This window comes from Schistocerca cancellata, chromosome 11 (genome assembly GCF_023864275.1).
Source record: "Schistocerca cancellata isolate TAMUIC-IGC-003103 chromosome 11, iqSchCanc2.1, whole genome shotgun sequence".
Taxonomy (NCBI): domain Eukaryota; kingdom Metazoa; phylum Arthropoda; class Insecta; order Orthoptera; family Acrididae; genus Schistocerca; species Schistocerca cancellata.
This window is the reverse complement of record NC_064636.1, coordinates 46,017,160-46,036,722: the sequence shown is the minus strand read 5'-3', so window position 1 is coordinate 46,036,722 and position 19,563 is coordinate 46,017,160. Positions and strand designations below refer to the sequence as shown.

Below are 19,563 nucleotides of genomic sequence, written 5' to 3'. Positions count from 1 at the left end.
GTCTGGCTGAACGAAGCATCAAATTCATGGAGGGCTATAACAAACGACGTACAAAACATGTAAACCAGACGCTGTATGTGCCTCGGTTTGTCCCGAGTATCACTGTAAGTTTACAGAGCATGAAACGAGATTTTGTCGGAGAATTAAAAATTCTATTTGGAAAATGAGATTTTCTCGTCATATTACTTCCCACGCATTGTAAATAGTTCCTTGCTATTGAAATTAATACAGCAACATTAATATTAAAGTTGAAATCAATAATGTTTTGGTTAACCAACTACTTCTAAATGATATTTTTTGGGATATAAAATGAATTAAATTTTATAGGATTTTTCTTTTTTTCTCATATGGCAGGACCAAGGGTCATGCCTTCCCATTTTTCTGTTGAGCCCAAATTACACACTACTCATTTTTGTGTGAAATGGAAGCAAAATGAGGGTTAGCAAGAGGAAAATAGAAGTTTCAAAAATTAAGAGCCTTCCTATTTTACAATACACACTACAGAGAGCTCTCATATACCTGGTGGAATGCTCTGGACTCCAGTGTGGCTCCAGAAATATGTCTTCAACTTCATCATGCTCATTGCTGAGATTACACACTTTATAAAGGAGCAACAATTAGTAACAATCTGAGCTATTCCACCTGGTTTGTACGATGTATGAGCTCGATTAAGTATTCTCTGACCTATAGAAGGATGTCATAATTCCTATTCCAAAGAAGGTATGTGTTGACAGGTGTGAAGCCAAACAGTCTAGTACGTCATGGTTGCTAAATACTGGCACGAAATATTTACATATGACTAGGTAGACTAGTAGAAACCAACTTTTGGGTGGATCAGTTGGGCTTCTGGAGAAATGTAAGAATACACAAGACAACACTGACTGTACTAAGTATCTTAGAAGGTAGGCTGAAGAAAGGCAGACCTTTGTTTAGAGATTTTGAAGACTTTTTGACAGTGTTTACTGGGACACACCCTTTGATATTCTGAAGATACCAGGGATTGGTAGTAAATGAAACCAAGGCATGTCAATAACTTTAATTTGTTTTATTAGTATACAACCACAACGGAGGGGTATCTGTTGAGAGGCCAGACAAACATGTGGTTCCTGAAGAGGGGCAGCAGCCTTTTCAGTAGTTGCAGGGGCAACAGTCTGGATGATTGACTGATCTGGCCTTGTAACATTAACCAAAACGGCCTTGCTGTGCTGGTACTGCGAACGGCTGAAAGCAAGGGGAAACTACAGCCGTAATTTTTCCAGAGGAAATGCAGCTCTACTGTATGATTAAATGATGATGGCGTCCTCTTGGGTAAAATATTCCGGAGGTAAAATAGTCCCCCATTCGGATCTCCGGGCGGGGACTACTCAGGAGGACGTCGTTATCAGGAGAAAGAAAACTGGCGTTCTACGGATCGGAGCGTGGAATGTCAGATCCCTTAATCGGGCAGGTAGGTTAGAAAATTTAAAAAGGGAAATGGATAGGTTAAAGTTAGATATAGTGGGAATTAGTGAAGTTCGGTGGCAGGAGGAAAAAGACTTTTGGTCAGGTGATTACAGGGTTATAAATACAAAATCAAATAGGGGTAATGTAGGAGTAGGTTTAATAATGAATAAAAAAATAGGAGTGCGGGTTAGCTACTACAAACAGCATAGTGAACGCATTATTGTGGCCAAGATAGACACAAAGCCCATGCCTACTACAGTAGTACAAGTTTATATGCCAACTACCTCTGCAGATGATGAAGAAATAGATGAAATGTATGACGAGATAAAAGAAATTATTCAGGTAGTGAAAGGAGACGAAAATTTAACAGTCATGGGTGACTGGAATTCGTCAGTAGGAAAAGGGAGAGAAGGAAACATAGTAGGTGAATATGGATTGGGGGGAAGGAATGAAAGAGGAAGCCGCCTTGTAGAATTTTGCACAGAGCATAACTTAATCATAGCCAACACTTGGTTCAAGAATCATAAAAGAAGGTTGTATACCTGGAAGAATCCTGGAGATACTAGTAGGTATCAGATAGATTATATAATGGTAAGACAGAGATTTAGGAACCAGGTTTTAAATTGTAAGACATTTCCTGGGGCAGATGTGGATTCTGACCACAATCTATTGGTTATGAACTGCAGATTGAAACTGAAGAAACTGCAAAAAGGTGGGAATTTAAGGAGATGGGACCTGGATAAACTGACTAAACCAGAGGTTGTAGAGAGTTTCAGGAAGAGCATAAGGGAACAATTGACAGGCATGGGGGAAAGAAATACAGTAGAAGAAGAATGGGTAGCTCTGAGGGATGAAGTAGTGAAGGCAGCAGAGGATCAAGTAGGTAAAAAGACGAGGGCTAATAGAAATCCTTGGGTAACAGAAGAAATATTGAATTTAATTGATGAAAGGAGAAAATACAAAAATGCAGTAAATGAAGCAGGCAAAAAGGAATACAAACGTCTCAAAAATGATATCGACAGGAAGTGCAAAATGGCTAAGCAGGGATGGCTAGAGGACAAATGTAAGGATGTAGAGGCTTGTCTCACTAGGGGTAAGATAGATACTGCCTACAGGAAAATTAAAGAGACCTTTGGAGAGAAGAGAACCACTTGTATGAATATAAAGAGCTCAGATGGCAACCCAGTTCTAAGCAAAGAAGGGAAGGCAGAAAGGTGGAAGGAGTATATAGAGGGTTTATACAAGGGCGATGTACTTGAGGACAATATTATGGAAATGGAAGAGGATGTAGATGAAGATGAAATGGGAGATAAGATACTGCGTGAAGAGTTTGACAGAGCACTGGAAGACCTGAGTCGAAACAAGGCCCCGGGAGTAGACAACATTCCATTTGAACTACTTATGGCCTCGGGAGAGCCAGTCATGACAAAACTCTACCATCTGGTGAGCACGATGTATGAGACAGGCGAAATACCCTCAGACTTCAAGAAGAATATAATAATTCCAATCCCAAAGAAAGCAGGTGTTGACAGATGTGAAAATTACCGAACTATCAGTTTAATAAGTCACAGCTGCAAAATACTAACGCGAATTCTTTACAGACGAATGGAAAAACTGGTAGAAGCCGACCTCGGGGAAGATCAGTTTGGATTCCGTAGAAATGTTGGAACACGTGAGGCAATACTGACGTTACGACTTATCTTAGAAGAAAGATTAAGAAAAGGCAAACCTACGTTTCTAGCATTTGTAGACTTAGAGAAAGCTTTTGACAATGTTAACTGGAATACTCTCTTTCAAATTCTAAAGGTGGCAGGGGTAAAATACAGGGAGCGAAAGGTTATTTACAGTTTGTACAGAAACCAGATGGCAGTTATAAGAGTCGAGGGGCATGAAAGGGAAGCAGTGGTTGGGAAAGGAGTAAGACAGGGTTGTAGCCTCTCCCCAATGTTATTCAATCTGTATATTGAGCAAGCAGTAAAGGAAACAAAACAAAAATTCGGAGTAGGTATTAAAATTCATGGAGAAGAAGTAAAAACTTTGAGGTTCGCCGATGACATTGTAATTCTGTCAGAGACAGCAAAGGACTTGGAAGAGCAGTTGAATGGAATGGACAGTGTCTTGAAAGGAGGATATAAGATGAACATCAACAAAAGCAAAACGAGGATAATGGAATGTAGTCAAATTAAGTCGGGTGATGCTGAGGGAATTAGATTAGGAAATGAGACACTTAAAGTAGTAAAGGAGTTTTGCTATTTAGGGAGTAAAATAACCGATGATGGTCGAAGTAGAGAGGATATAAAATGTAGACTGGCAATGGCAAGAAAAGCGTTTCTCAAGAAGAGGAATTTGTTAACATCGAGTATAGATTTAAGTGTCAGGAAGTCGTTTCTGAAAGTATTTGTATGGAGTGTAGCCCTGTATGGAAGTGAAACATGGACGATAACTAGTTTGGACAAGAAGAGAATAGAAGCTTTCGAAATGTGGTGCTACAGAAGAATGCTGAAGATAAGGTGGGTAGATCACGTAACTAATGAGGAGGTATTGAATAGGATTGGGGAGAAGAGAAGTTTGTGGCACAACTTGACTAGAAGAAGGGATCGGTTGGTAGGACATGTTTTGAGGCATCAAGGGATCACAAATTTAGCATTGGAGGGCAGTGTGGAGGGTAAAAATCGTAGAGGGAGAGCAAGAGATGAATATACTAAGCAGATTCAGAAGGATGTAGGTTGCAGTAGATACTGGGAGATGAAGAAGCTTGCACAGGATAGAGTAGCATGGAGAGCTGCATCAAACCAGTCTCAGGACTGAAGACCACAACAACAACAACAATATAATACAAAGTATATAATATATTTTTATTTGTAAATAATAGATTTCAGCTATGAGTCATCCTTTTTAAATTTTATTGGCAGATCTAGATTTCAGCTAGAAACTAGCCATTCTCAATGCACTATCATTTTTGCTCAATGCATGTAATGCCTGTTGGTCGGGCTTCATCCACAGTTCATTGAATACTCAATGAATAGCTGAAATCTAGATCTGCCAATAAAATTTCAAAAGGACGACTGATAGCTAAAATCTATTATTTACAACTCAATATAGCAGTCGCTGCGTGCAACAGCCTCTGAATGAAGGGTAACCTGATAAATTTTTATATATATTCTATATTTGTCCTTCATTTTCATTTCCACGAGGCGCAAGGATCACATGAAAAGACGCTTGTAAATATTAGAAGAACCATAAGACTTTAATTGGCATCCAGAATGACATATAACATAAAAGAATTTTTTGTGCTTCAGTGTACAATTTCTGTAAATACATTGAGATGATCCCCTTTTTCGTGATGTTCCTTCTATGCATAAACCATTTGGTAGTCAAATGCTCAACCTTTAATACTGCAAATTGTTTCTCCATTGCATAACACCTGTAACTAGCTCATTATTTCTCCATGTACAGTTACCCTGTAGAGTTGAGTGTTGTTGATAGTAGTTTCCTGTGCTCCTCCATAGTGTATAGTACTTGCCTACACAGCCCTACTGTGTGCATCGCGTGTTGTTTTGTGTTGTTTCAGAACAAGTACTCCTCCTTCAGCTGGACAGAGGACGAGACGCAGAAAGAGGTCAGACCAAACATTGTTCGCTCCTTTTCAAACGTAGTTGGTTCCCCTGTAGCCTCCTAGATATGCCTGTCGCCTGAGTACTGTGAGCTGCCATGTTTAGCGTATAACATTTCCTGTTACCTGTGAAGCATGCTTCCTTCCAGATCTGTCCAAACTGTTGATGTGCCAATTTGTATCGTGTATCCCTAGAAAATGTAAAGGATGCAATAATACTTGTGCAATTCTGATATTAATGTAAAAGTGTAGTACCAAATTAAGATAAATCCCTAATAGCGCTTCCTTTCATACCTAGAGAATACAATTCCAAAGATCTTTGATCTCAACCAATATGTGGCAAAATTAAAAACTTAATAATGGGAGTGTCCCACAGGGGTCTGTTGTGGTCTATGGTAAAAAATTACACATTATTAAGGATATTTCCAGTTTGCTGATGAACAAGTGTCACTTTTGAGTGACTCCATAACCAACTCGCTAAGATACGATTGTATGATTGTGTATGAAGTGGATGTAACAGCTGGTTACGATGGTGGAAGATATTCTAAGTGCCAGTATTTGTGCAACAAGTTGAGGAAAGGTGGTACGGTACAGTTCCTGTCAACATCCCCCAGCTCTTGTTCAAAAGAGTAGTTTCTACACTTCAATCCTTCACTTTCATCCTTAACATCACAAATACAACACTAAAATTCCACATGCGCTCATCATAGTCACTTCACTCGACAGATGGACTTGCAACACTCCCACTTTATGATGGAATGGTACCATTCAGCAAGGCGAAGTAAAATCTTTCCAGTTAGATGGCTGAATCTTCCACCGGAAGTCTCCAATTGTTGTTTCCAATGGGCCTGCAGTTCGATATAAGTCGTGTATTGATATTATGAATTAAGTCCAAAAAGCTGCTTCTGTTTTTGAGATGTTTATTGAATCACGGCAGGCCTGTTTCAGCACTATTGCCATAATCAGGCTATCCTAAAGCAATGGTTTTATTATATACTGTTTTCTAGGGCAGACGGTAGCCTACTTGTCATATATGAAATTGACAACCATATATTTATGGAATTCTTAACTTACCTATAACATCGCTGGTTAGTCACTTAAGCGTTTTTCTTACGTCTTTTAAAGTTATTTTATGACGTAGCTTTTATAGGCTATATTTGTTGGAAGTTATAGCCTGAATTTTATTTGTTGTGTGTGACAATTTTTTGTTTGACGTTTAACCAACGATGTTATAAGTTTACATCAGAGCAGTTACTTATCGATTTCCCTTAGTTACCGTGTTGCTTATTTTTATCTGTGAATGTGTGAGTGGCTTGGCTTAGCTTATGTCTTTGGTTGTTTATCCGTTTTCATGATCGATGAGTGCACACAAATATGCACAATAAATACTCAACGAGCAATTAGGTCTAACACATAAACACTACACAGAAAACTTTATTCAAATCATCGATCATGTCATAAGTTTACATCAGAGAAGTTACTTATCGGTTTCCCTTAGTTAGCGTGTTGTTTATTTTTATCTGTGAATTTGTGATTGGTTTGGCTTAGCTTATGTCTTTCGTTGTTTATCCGTTTTCATGATCGATGAATGCACACAAATATCTACAACAATTACTCAACGAGCAATTAGGTCTAACACATAAACACTATACAGAAAACTTTATTCAAATTATCGATCATGTCATAAGTTTACATCAGAGAAGTTACTTATCGGCTTCCCTTAGTTAGCGTGTTGTTTATTTTTATCTGTGAATTTGTGATTGGTTTGGCTTAGCTTATGTCTTTGGTTGTTTATCCGTTTTCATGATCGATGAATGCACACAAATATCTACAACAATTACTCAACGAGCAATTAGGTCTAAAACATAAACACTATATAGAAAACTTTATTCAAATCATCGATCATGAAAACGGATAAACAACCAAAGACATAAGCTAAGCCAAACCAATCACACATTCACAGATAAAAATAAACAACACGGTAACTAAGGGAAATCTATAAGTAACTGCTCTGATGTAAACTTATAACGTCACTGGTTAAACGTCAAACAAAAAATTGTCACACACAAGAAATAAAATTCAGGCTATAACTTCCAACAAATATAGCCTATGAAAGCTATGTCATAAAATAACTTTAAAAGACGTAAGAAAAACGCTTAAGTGACTAACCAGCGATGTTATAGGTAAGTTAAGAATTCCATAAATGTATGGTTGTCAATCTCATATATGACAAGTAGGCTACCAACTGCCCTAGAAAATAGTATATAACAAAACCATTACTTTCAGATCACCTGATGATGACAATAGTGCTGAAACAGGCCTGTGGTGATTACATAAACATCTCAAAAACAGAAGCAGCTTTTTGGACTTAATACATAATGGAAGTCTCCAAGTCATCAATGACGTATCTAGTCCGCCCCCGTTAGCTGAGTGGTCAGCGCGGTGGCATGCCACGCCAAGGGGCCTGGGTTCGATTCCCGGCTGGGCAAGAGATTTTCTCCGCTCAGGGACTGGGTGTTGTGTTTTCCTCATCATCATTTCATCCCCATCTGGCGCGCCAGTCGCCCAATGTGGCGTCGAATGCAATGAGTACTTGCCCCCTCAGCGGCCGAACTTCCCCAAATGGGGGACTCCCAGCCCACAATGCCATACGTTTATTTCCATTTTTCAGTGACATATCTAATCATTACTCACAGCAGTCAGCATCGGATTTACTGATGATTGGTAATCATCCATTGTAGTGAAAGCAGTGACAGACAGATGAAACTTGCTTCCCCAAGAGGGAAGTAAGTTAAATTTCCTACTGTTTCCAACATAGGAAACCAAATGTGACGTGATGCTATTTCCAGAACAGGAGTCATGACGAAATGTGTGTGAGAGTTCGCGAACATGGTACACAATTTTCCCCATTAGCACACACAGATGGTGGGCACTGAAAGTGTGGCCAAAATGTCAGCTTTATCCATCTGGTCACAGTTAATTGACAGGGTGTGCACAAAGTCTTGCCGTGATTATGAAAACTTATAACATAATAAGTTACAGTACAACATAATAAGTTACATTTGATGCCGTTACATAGGTTAGTGTTACTAGGTTTTTTTTAAGACCACTTACGTCAGTAAACCTCAATGTGTGCTCCCTTGGTAGCTCGTAGAACGTCGAGGCGGTATTACAGTTCCCGACAGGTGTTTCGTAACGTGTTTTCTGTCACAGTACCCACAGCAGCTTGTATACTAAAGTGCGCGTCATTTATGACGGCGGCCGAGTTTAGGTTCGTTCTGCGCATCTGACGTCACGAAACACGGTCAGCCAATGAACAGAGAACGACGTTGCCAGAGCTCGACTGCAGTGCAGAGCACGGATGAGTGTCTTCAGTTTCAGAAACGTTCAGTCATAAATAGAGTAACTGAACGAAAGCAGTGTCTTGATAGCAGACTTTCTTTTATAGAAAGTTTGGAAAAAGTATTCGTTATACTAATCGCTTCATATTCTATTAATTAATTAAACCAAACAAGCAATAAGCCGTCTAATTCAGGGGATAGCAAGGAAAGGTGTTTGTATCATTCTCACTAACCGCTTTTTCGCAATAAAGAACAGTGGTAATTGTTTATTTCCTATTGTACTTCGACGAAACGTGAATAATTCATAATCATACCAACAGTGTGTGTCGGTATTTTGCGTGATAATTTAAAGTCCTCTGGGAGATATGCAGAATGATGAGCTGCGTTAGTGTAATGGTTAAAGTGTATGGCTGCTAAGCGAAAGGTTCTGCGTTCGATCCTTGATCTGTGCTTAATATTTTCTTTATTTAAAAACAATATTGAAGTGTCTTACTTCATGAATTTTATTGGTCTGAATGTAATTTTTTAAAATTTGTTGTGGCAACTAAAATCGACCATACAGAAAGTATACGCTATGGAATTTTACCTCTGAAAACTCTTCAAAATTTCGTGCAATGGTTTACTACATCTAATGCTGCACAATAACTACGTTGAACATCCAAACAAAATTAAGTCATTTATGGGGGGAAGGTATCAGTCAAGAAGATGTGTAAAAATCAAATTTTTGGGCCAAATAGTTTTTGTGAAATCGAATGATAAAGTGTGTCAAAGCAGTCGAAACACCGTGTGTCTGCACAGGCGAGCAGTGCAGTGATGACAAAATCGCGCACATCGCGGAATGCGGGGAGCACGTCTCTGTAGCAGCAAAAGGCTTATTGCGGCCATGGTGGCTTTACTTTATAAACTGCACGTTCCCCCCTAAACGTAAGTTTGCGAACTATACTGTCCTATGGCGCTGCTTCTCTTGGCGTGTACAACTGGCAATGCAGCAATCTCCCGCATCTGGGCGGGCATGCGCGACCCGCCAAGATAAAAGAATTGAACTGTAACCTTCAGTTCGTCGACGTCAGCAACTGGTGTGACGAAGACTCTGACCTTGATATAGCTCCAGGAAAAAAAGTCAAGGGGCGCATGTCTGGAAAGCGGGGTGGCCATGGTGTTGGACCGTTCCTTCCAATCCACCGATCCGCAAATGTTTCATCCAGAAAATCACGCACATACCAAAAAAGCCCAGTGGGGGAGTGCTCCATCTTACTGAAAAATTATCCATGGCAGATATTCTTCTAACTGTGGGGCAATGAACTGTTGAAAAACGTCTTAGTAAATGTTAGCGGTAATGGATTTTTCCGCGAAGAAAAACGATCCAAAAACCTTGTTATGCATGAGGCTGCACCAAACATTCCCTTTTTCGCTGTTCGCTGTAATTGTACACTAGCATCTGGAGACTCTGAACCCCATTATGCCTATTTACCATTCCACTGACATGAAAGGTGGATTCAACCGGTAAAGCATATGCGATCTAAGTTATCATTAGGGCAATCAATCCTGTTGAGAATCTCAGTTGCAAATTCAGCACGTGTAAGCATACCATTCAGTTGCAAGGCCTGCACGATTTGCACTTTGTAAGCATGCAACCTAAGCCTTTCATGAAGAATGTTCACCACCCTTGCTTGCGGTATGTGAAGTTGACGTAATGCTTGACGAGTTGATTTAGACGGACTCCGTTGAAACGATTTCCGAACACGATCAACAGTTGCTTCACTCACACGAGGCCTGCCACCTCGAGGACAATCTCCAACGCTGTCTGTTTCGTTAAAGTTTGCTTTACTGATTGAACGTCACGAGGGCTACGTCCATAAGAAGCCCGAAATTTACGCTGAACACTGATGGGCGATTTCGTTTCGTGAAACCAAAGCACGCATTGCGCTTCCTCCAGCTTCGACGCCATTTCGCCAGCAACTAACGTGACCTAACAGATCGCGTCGTTGTTGTGGAGCACTAGCGCAATCTATTGGTCACAACAACTAGTAACACTAACCTATGTAACGGCATAAATGTAACTTATTATGTTATAAATTTTTATAATCAGGGTAGGACTTTGTGCTCACCCTGCATTTTACAATATGAGGGGTTCTTCACCTAGAAAGCTTGTGTGTCCTCTGACTGTGGGTGTGGCGACCTATACACTTTCAGTGACATACGGCTCAACTTTCTGATAAACCACCTGAATCCCATTCAAAGGATGGCATTATACTCTTTCACGACGGCGTCACTAAATTGCCATCATGAACAGTTTACATCAACTATACACTACAGACTGACAAAACTGCAGAGGTATTTCTGAGTATTTTAGTGTGAAGGATGTGTACTCTGCACTGGTTCGTTACATAACAGTTGCATTTCGTTTGATTTATTACCCCTTTTTATGTTGGCATCTGTACTGCACTGAAAATATCTTTGCAGCAGTGTAAATGTTGACGTCATATGCTATATGCCTTATTTGGAAACAAACTCGGCCCATTCTGTCAGCTACCCACTGTTCACAGCCATTATGCCCACGATACTCTTTTACCTCAAGCTTGCATTCAGTACTGCTCAGTCTTCTCTTAGATTAGTTTTTCCAGCAATGTTAGTTCTACATTCATGGCGGTACACAGCAGCATGGATAGGCTTACTGTTGGAGAGTTGTCCGACTTGTACCTTGTGTATGAGTTTACTGAATTAAAGAGGAAAACAACGTGATGATGATATGCTGAGCTGTTCCATCAGCGACATGAACAATGTCTCAGTATTTTTGAGTTATTCTGTAGTTTGCACGTTACAGGCGTTTACACTATTGTGAAATTATTGTCAGAGGAATAAAGACAATTGGGGTAATACACTGAATAAATCATAAGAACACTATTATGTACACATGTATGTCTGAAAGAACACACACACTGGTGACAAGCCACAGCCTTACGAAATACTGCAAGATTTATTTGCTGATCACGAATTCCTTGTCATTTTCTATATTAGTCACAGGTCTACTGTCCAACAGTGATATATGAAAATTTGTGACGGACCAGTACTCGGGCCCAGATTTCCCAATTATTGCGAGTGCTTGGCTCAACCACTTTGAGTATCCGTGCACGCTCCCTAAATCTAACCAAACTTCGATATGTCACACTGTCTCTGTTCTTATATTGTACTCCACAAAATTCATTACCTACTGCTAGCAGTATTATTTGGATTCCGCATTAGGGAGAGTGAAAAAACGGGGAATCAAGATAGATACTGTGTCATTATACACCTACGTAGGCTTGTAATATATGTGGGCATAAGATGATAACAACATTGCTATCGATTTCTCGTTTCTTCATTCCCCTGTTGCGGGAATCCAAGTAATATTGCGAGCAGTAGGTATGAATTTAGTGGACTATGACATAAGGATAGAGACAGTGTGACATATGGAAGTTTGGGTCGGTCCAGAGAGGATTCATGGATAGCCAAAGTGGTTAAGATAACCAGTCATGATAAGTAGCAAATCGGGTTGAAGACCGCTTCCGGCAGAAATTTTCATATGTCGCTGGTGACTAGTATACCTACAAATAATACAACTGATATCAATGAATTCGTTGTCAGTGAATAAATTTGGGAGCATTATTACTCTTTAAACACCCACTGGTAACCCAGTGTCCTCTGTACCAAAATACTCTGAAAATTTCACTAAATAGCTTCCGAAATTCTGTCATTGGCGTTTGGGTTCACTCTGTATATTCAGTTGTCGAACCTAGCCAATGATTAATTTTGGGATATCATAGATGAAAATGAAATATATTTGCAGTTGCATGACCATCAGCTGTATAATGGAATGACCATAATGATATTTATGCTGGACTGGGGTACGAGCCCAGTTTTGCCACTTATCGCAAGCAGTCACCTTACCAAACTTCCTTAGGCTGTAAACCATTTTCGTCATTCCATCATTCAACTGATGGTTGTTCATAGTCGCGACAGAAAATGCATTTCACGTATTTTACAACAGTGCATGTCTGACATAATGTTGCACAGTACTGATGAACAACACAGGCACTGCAGTATTGTACAGTAGACTATGGTCTTCCCAGCTTTTTAACACCTCTGGAATCCAAAAACATGAAAATGAAAAGATACAGACTCTCCTACAGCTCATGTAGTAGGCTGTTCCAATGCACTCCATGGGGTAAGGGCACCCGCGTCCACATCTCACCATGCTTGTGAACAGGCACTTGAAATGTAGACTTCCCACCAGACAGCCATGTAGCACATGCGGAAGCTGGTTCCACCTCTGTCCACAGGCTCTCAGCGAACGAACTGTGATTGTAAAAGCTACAGCCCAATTCCAAGGCCCCCTGTCAGCCGTTTGCCTACCCTTGCACAAGTGTACTCACACTGTTCCAATGCCCTCCATGGGGTAAGGTTTTCCACATCCACCTCTCAACAGACTCATGAACAGGTACTTGAAGTGTAGACTTTCCACCAGATGGCCATGTTGCACATGTGGAAGCTGGTGGCTACCCCTGTCTACAGGCTCTCAGTCAACCAGCTGTGATTGTAAATGCTATGGCCCAATTCCAAAGCCCCCTGTCAGCCGTTTGCCCACCCTTGCACACCTGCACTCACACTCTTCCAATGCCCTCCATGGGGTAAGGGTTCCCACATCCACCTCTAAACATACTCATGGACATGTACTTGAAGTGTAGACTTTCCACCAGATGGTCATGTTGCACATGCAAAGCTGGTTGGCCACCCCTGTCCACAGGCTTTCAGCCAATGAACTGTGACTGTAAATGCTACGGCCCAATTCCGAGGCCCCTGTGTCAGCCGTTTGCCCACCCTTGCCCACCTGTACCCATGATGTACCAATGTGCTCCATGGGGTAAGGGTGTCCACATCCACCTCTCAACGTATTCATGAACAGGTACTTGAAGTGTAGACTTCCCACCAGACAGCCATGTTGCACATGTGGAAGCTGGCTGGCCACCCCTGTCCACAGGCTTTCAGCCAATGAACTGTGACCGTAAATGCTACAGCCCAATTCCGAGGCCCCTGTGTCAGCCGTTTGCCCACCCTTGCCCACCTGTACCCATGATGTACCAATGTGCTCCATGGGGTAAGGGTGTCCACATCCACCTCTCAACATATTCATAAACAGGTACTTGAAGTGTAGACTTCCCACCAGATGGCCATGTTGCACATGCAGAAGCTTGTTGGCCACCCTGACCACAGGCTCTCAGCCAATGAGCTGTGACCATAAACGCTACCGCCCAATTCCGAGGCCCCTGTGTCAGCCGTTTGCCCACCCTTTCCCACCTGTCTGTACCCATGATGTACCAATGTGCTCCATGGGGTAAGGGTGTCCACATCCACCTCTCAACATATTCATGAACAGGTACTTGAAGTGTAGACTTCCCACCAGATGGCCATGTTGCACATGCAGAAGCTGGTTGGCCACCCCTGTCCACAGGCTTTCAGCCAATGAACTGTGACCGTAAATGCTACAGCCCAATTCCGAGGCCGTCAGCCGTTTGCCCACCCTTGCCCACCTGTACCCATGATGTACCAATGTGCTCCATGGGGTAAGGGTGTCCACATCCACCTCTCAACATATTCATGAACAGGTACTTGAAGTGTAGACTTCCCACCAGACAGCCATGTTGCACATGCGGAAGCTGGTTGGCCACCCCTGTCCACAAGCTTTCAGCCAATGAGCTGGGACCGTAAACGCTACGGCCCAACTCCGAGCCCGCCGTGTCAGCCGTTCGCCCACCCTTGCCAACCTGTACCCGTGCCTGCCCAGGCGCCCCCAGGCAGGGTGGTGAGCTGGAACAGCCTACCTCGTACCGCTGTCGCTGCCGCTCGCCGCTGCCGCTGTTGCTGTAGATAGTGACAGTGTGGTGTGTAACACTGCGTTCCTGCCAACTGCACGCCGCTCCGGTCCACGCACCCGTGGCCGCACAGGGCTTCACGTGGGTCAAGGACCGCAGTGGAGGCGGCGGGGGCGGAGGCGGGGGCGGAGGCGACGACACGCCCCGCGAGCCCGCCCCACCGGCGCGGCGGCCGCAGCAGGAGAAGGTGCGGGACGTGGCGCAGCTGGCGGAGCGGCTGGGCTGCTCGGTGCAGCAGCTGGCCATCGCGTGGGGGCTCAAGAACGAGAGCGTCCAGTGCCTACTGCTGGGCGCCGCCTCCGCCGACCAGCTCTACGAGAGCATACAGTCGCTCCAGGTGGGCCCAGCCGGCCGACTAGCCAATAAGTCAAAGTAGATCACCTACGGGCTCGAGGAAACGGGTGTATCTGTCCAAACAATCTGTAACGCAGACAAGATCTACCAGGAGGGTCAACTAATACGGTGTACAACGTATGTTTCTACTGTTCAGATGTGCTCAAACACAAACCTAGTATGGGGTTTCCAATTGCTGGCCAAATCCACAGATGCGTATGCACTACTGGCCATTAAAACTGACACACCACGAAGATGACATGCTACAGACGCGAAATTTAACTGGCAGGGAGAAGATGATTAGCTTTCCACAGCATTCACACAAGGTTGGCGCCGGTGGCGACACCTACAACGTGCTGACATGACGATACTTTCCAACCGATTTCTCATACACAAACAGCAGTTGACTGGCGTTGCCTGGTGAAACGTTGTAGTGATGCCTCGTGTAAGGAGGAGAAATGCGTACCATCACGTTTCCGACTTTGATAAAGATCGGAATGTAGGCTATAGCGATTGCGATTTATCGTATCGCGACATTGCTGCTCGCGTTGGACGACATCCAATGACTGTTAGCAGAATAAGGAATCGGTGGGTTCAGGAGGGTAATACGGAACGCCGTGCTGGATCCCAACGGCCGCGTATCACCAGCAGTCGAGATGACAGGCATCTTATCGGCATGGCTGTAACGGATCGTGCAGCCACGTCTCGACCCCTGAGTCAACAGATGGGGACGTTGCAAGACAACAACCATCTGCACGAACAGTTCGGCGACGTTTGCAGCAGCACGGACTATCAGCTCGGAGACGGGGGCTGCGGTTACCCTTGACGCTGCATCACAGACAGGACCGCCTGCGATGGTGTACTCGACGACGAACCTCGGTGCACGAATGGCAAAACGTCATTTTTTCGGATGAATCCAGGTTCTGCTTGCAGCATCATGATGGCCGCATCCGTATTTGGCGACATCGCGGTGAACGCACTTTGGAAGCGTTTATTCGTCATCGCCATACTGGCATATCACCTGGCGTCATAGTATGGGGTGCCATTGGTTACACGTCTCGGTCACCTCTTGTTTGCATTGACGGCACTTTGAACAGTTGACGTTACATTTCAGATGTGTTACGACCCGTGGCTGTACCCTTCATTCTATCTGTACAAAACCCTACATTTCAGCAGGATAATGCACGACCCCATGTTGCAGGTCCTGTACGGGCCTTTCTGGATACTGAAAATGTTCGACTGCTGCCCTGGCCAGCACATTCTCCAGACCCCTCACCAACTGAAAACGTCTGGTCAATGGTGGCCGTGCAACTGGCTCGTCACGATATGCCAGCCAGTACTCTTGATGAACTGTGGTATCGTGTTGAAGCTGCGCGGGCAGCTGAACCTGTACACTCCATCCAAGCTCTGTTTGACTCCATATGCAGGCGTATCAAGGCCGTTATTACAGCCAGAGCTGGTTGTTCTGGGTACTGATTCCTCAGGATCTATGCACCCAAATTGCATGAAAATGTAATCACACGTCAGTTGAAGTATAATATATTTGTCCAATGAATACCCGTTTATCATCTGCATTTGTTCTTGGTGTAGCAATTTTAATGGACAGTAGTGTAGTCCTCGTAGGTAAGCCCAATGAGTTATCCAATCTATTCTCAAAAACAGCATGTCAGGTCTTCAGGACTCAACATTGAGGGTCTCCAGTACGAGCTTCTGGAGTCTCTATGTACGAGGGTTGGACAAAAATATGCAAACCACATGACACATGCTAGAACATAAATGCCGAAGCTAGCCAAACCTGTTGGACCACTAATGGCACCAGTGTAGTGTCGTCAATATCGTGCAAGTGTCAGTCGTGGTCAGAGCAGTGTTCACTGTAGATGTGAGTGCATTATGTCAGAAATGTGAACAAATTGTTTATGGTCGTTATGGTGGGTGGTTCCAAACCCATTATATCCGAGGTGTTTGGGCTTTCGAGAGGCACCACAGAAAAGATTTATACTGTGTACAGCAAAAGTGGGAAAACATCATCGCTTGCATCACAGTATGGACGAACGTGTGTCTTGCGTGTTCGTGACACACAAACATTGAAGAGGAGTGTGACAGAAAGTAAGAGGACCCACAACTGAATGTCTCATTCTCAAACCCTATCAGCATCAAAACAACAGAATGGGGACTCCATAAGATGGGAATTACAAGGCGAGGTGGAACTCCAAAACTACTCACCAGTGATGCAAAAGCCCATAACAGTAAAATGTGGTGACAAAGCCATAAAATCTGCACTGTGGAGCAGTTGTAGAAAGTCATTTGGTCGGATGAGCCTTCTTTCAACTTCTGCCCGTGTTTTCCTCCAAAGAGTGCAACACAGTGGGATCCTGCTGACAATATGGACAGCCCTTTCACTTTTTTTTTGAGTCATCAGTCTCCTGATTGGTTTGATGCAGCTCACCCCAAATTCCTCTCCTGTGCAAACCTCTCCATCTCAGAGTAGTACTTGCAACCTGCGTCTTCAATTATTTGCTCGATGTATTCCAGTCTCTGTCTTACTTTTAGTTTCTGCCCTCTACAGCTCCCTCTAGTACCATGAAAGTCATTCCCTGATGTCTTAGCGCATGTCCTATCAACCTGTCTCTACTCCTTGTCAGTCTTTTCCACATTCTCTTTTCCTCTCCAGTTCTGTGAGCAAGCTCATCATTGAATCTTCCTGGCAGATTAAAACTGTGTGCCGGACCGAGACTCGAACTCGGGACCTTCGCCTTTCGCGGGCAAGTGCTCTACCAACTGAGCTACCCAAGCACGACTCACGCCCTGTCCTCACAGCTTCAATTCTACCAGTTCCTCGGCTCCTACCTTCCGAGGTAGGAGAAGGTAGGAGACGAGATACTGGCAGAAGTAAAGCTGTGAGTACCGGGCGTGAGTCGTGCTTCGGTAGCTCAGATGGTAGAGCACTTGAAGGCAAAGGTCCCGAGTTCGAGTCTAGGTCCGGCACACAATTTTAATCTGCCAGGACGTTTCACATCAGCGCACACTCTGCTGTAGAGTGAAAATTTCATTCTAAGCTCATATTTCCTTATCTTATCAGTCCACCTAAATTTCAACATTCGTCTGTAGCACCACATCTCAGATACTTCGATTCTCTTCACATCCGGTTTCACCACAGTGCATGTTTCACTATCATACAATACTATGCTACAAACGTAAATGCTTAGAAATTTCTTCCTCAAATTAAGGCCTATGTTTGACACTAGTACACTTCTCTTGGCCAGGAACGCTCTTTTCGCCATTGCTAGTCTACTTTCTATGTCCTCCTTGCTCCGTCTACCATTGGTTATTTTGCTGCCTAGGTAGCAGAATTCCTTAACTTCATCTCCCTCGTGACCATGAATCCTTGTGTTCAGTTTCTCGCTGTTTTCATTTGTGCTACCTCTCATTACTTTCGTCTTTCTTCGATTCACTCTCAATCCATATTCTGCACTCAATAGATCGTTCATTCCATTCAGCAGATCATGTAATTCTTCTTCTCTTTCACTCAAGGTAGCAATGTCATCAGCGAATCGTATCATTTATACCCTTTCAGCTTGAATTTTAACTCCAGTCGTGAATATTTCTTTTATTTCCATCACTGCTTCTTCGATGTCAGATTGGACAGTAGGAGCGAAAGACTACCCCTGCCTTACACCCTTTTTAATCCGAACACTTCGTTCTTTGTCGTCCGCTCTTATTATTCCTTCTTGGCTCATGTACACATTGTATATCGCCCGTCTCTCCCTGCAGCTTACCCCTATTTTTCTGAGAATTTCGAACATCTTGCACCATTTTACGTTGTCCAACACTTTTTTCAGTCGACAACTCCTGAGAACATGTCTTAATTTTTCTTTAGCCTTGCCTCCATTATCAACCGCACCGTCAGATTTGCGTCTCTGGTGCCTTTAAAATGGTTCAAATGGCACTGAGCACTATGGGACTTAACATCTGAGGTCGTCAGTCCCCTAGAACTTAGAACTACTTAAACCTAACTAACCTAAGGACATCACACACATCCATGCCCGAGGCAGGATTCGAACCTGCGACCGTAGCAGTCGCGCGGCTCCGGACTGAGCGCCTAGAACCGCTAGACCACCGCGGCCGGCGGCTTAGCCACAGCCTGGGGGGTGTTTCCAGAATGAGATTTTCACTTTGCTGCGGAGTGTGCGCTGATATGGAACTTCCTAGCAGATTAAAACTGTGTGCCAGAGCGAAACTGCAACTCGGGATTTTTGGCTTTCGCAGGCAAGTGATGCACCGCCTGAGCTACCCAAGCACGACTCACGCCCCGTCCTCACAGCTTTACTTCTGCCAGTGCCTCGTCTCCTACCTTCCAAACTTTCCTCAGAAAGGCAGAGGTCCCGTGTTCGAGTCTCGGCCCAGCACACAGTTCTAATCTGCCACGAAGTATGATGTTTTTTCCAAAAGTCAGATGGTATGTTGCCAGACTCATACATTCTACATGTTGTTGTTGTGGTCTTCAGTCCAGAGACTGGTTTGATGCAGCTCTCCATGCTACTCTATCCTGTGCAAGCTTCTTCATTTCCCAGTATCTACTGCAACCTACATCCTTCTGAATCTGTTTAGTGTATTCATCTCTTGGTCTCCCTCTACGAATTTTACCCTCCACGCTGCCCTCCAATACTAAATTGGTAATCCCTTGATGCCTCAGAATGTGCCCTACCAACCGATCCCTTCTTCTAGTCAAGTTGTGAAACAAATTTCTCTTCTCTTCAATTGTATTCAATACCCCCTCATTAGTTATGTGATCTACCCATCTAATCTTCAGCATTCTTCTCTACCACCGCATTTCGAAAGCTTCTATTCTTTTCTTGTCCAAACTATTTATCGTCCACGTTTCACTTCCATACATGGCTACACTCCATACAAATACTTTCAGAAA

The 19,563-nt window shown here is 43.4% G+C and overlaps 1 protein-coding gene across 1 annotated transcript in view; it reads left to right on the top strand.

Annotated features, from left to right (window-relative positions):
• The window catches only part of LOC126108168 (voltage-gated potassium channel subunit beta-2-like), a 666,110-nt gene that overhangs the window by 622,609 nt on the left and 23,938 nt on the right, over positions 1-19,563 (top strand). The window contains exons 9-10 of the mRNA XM_049913410.1: positions 5,015-5,062; positions 14,380-14,643. Of these exons, the coding sequence (XP_049769367.1) occupies positions 5,015-5,062; positions 14,380-14,643 (312 nt within the window). The remainder of the gene's footprint in view (positions 1-5,014; positions 5,063-14,379; positions 14,644-19,563) is intronic.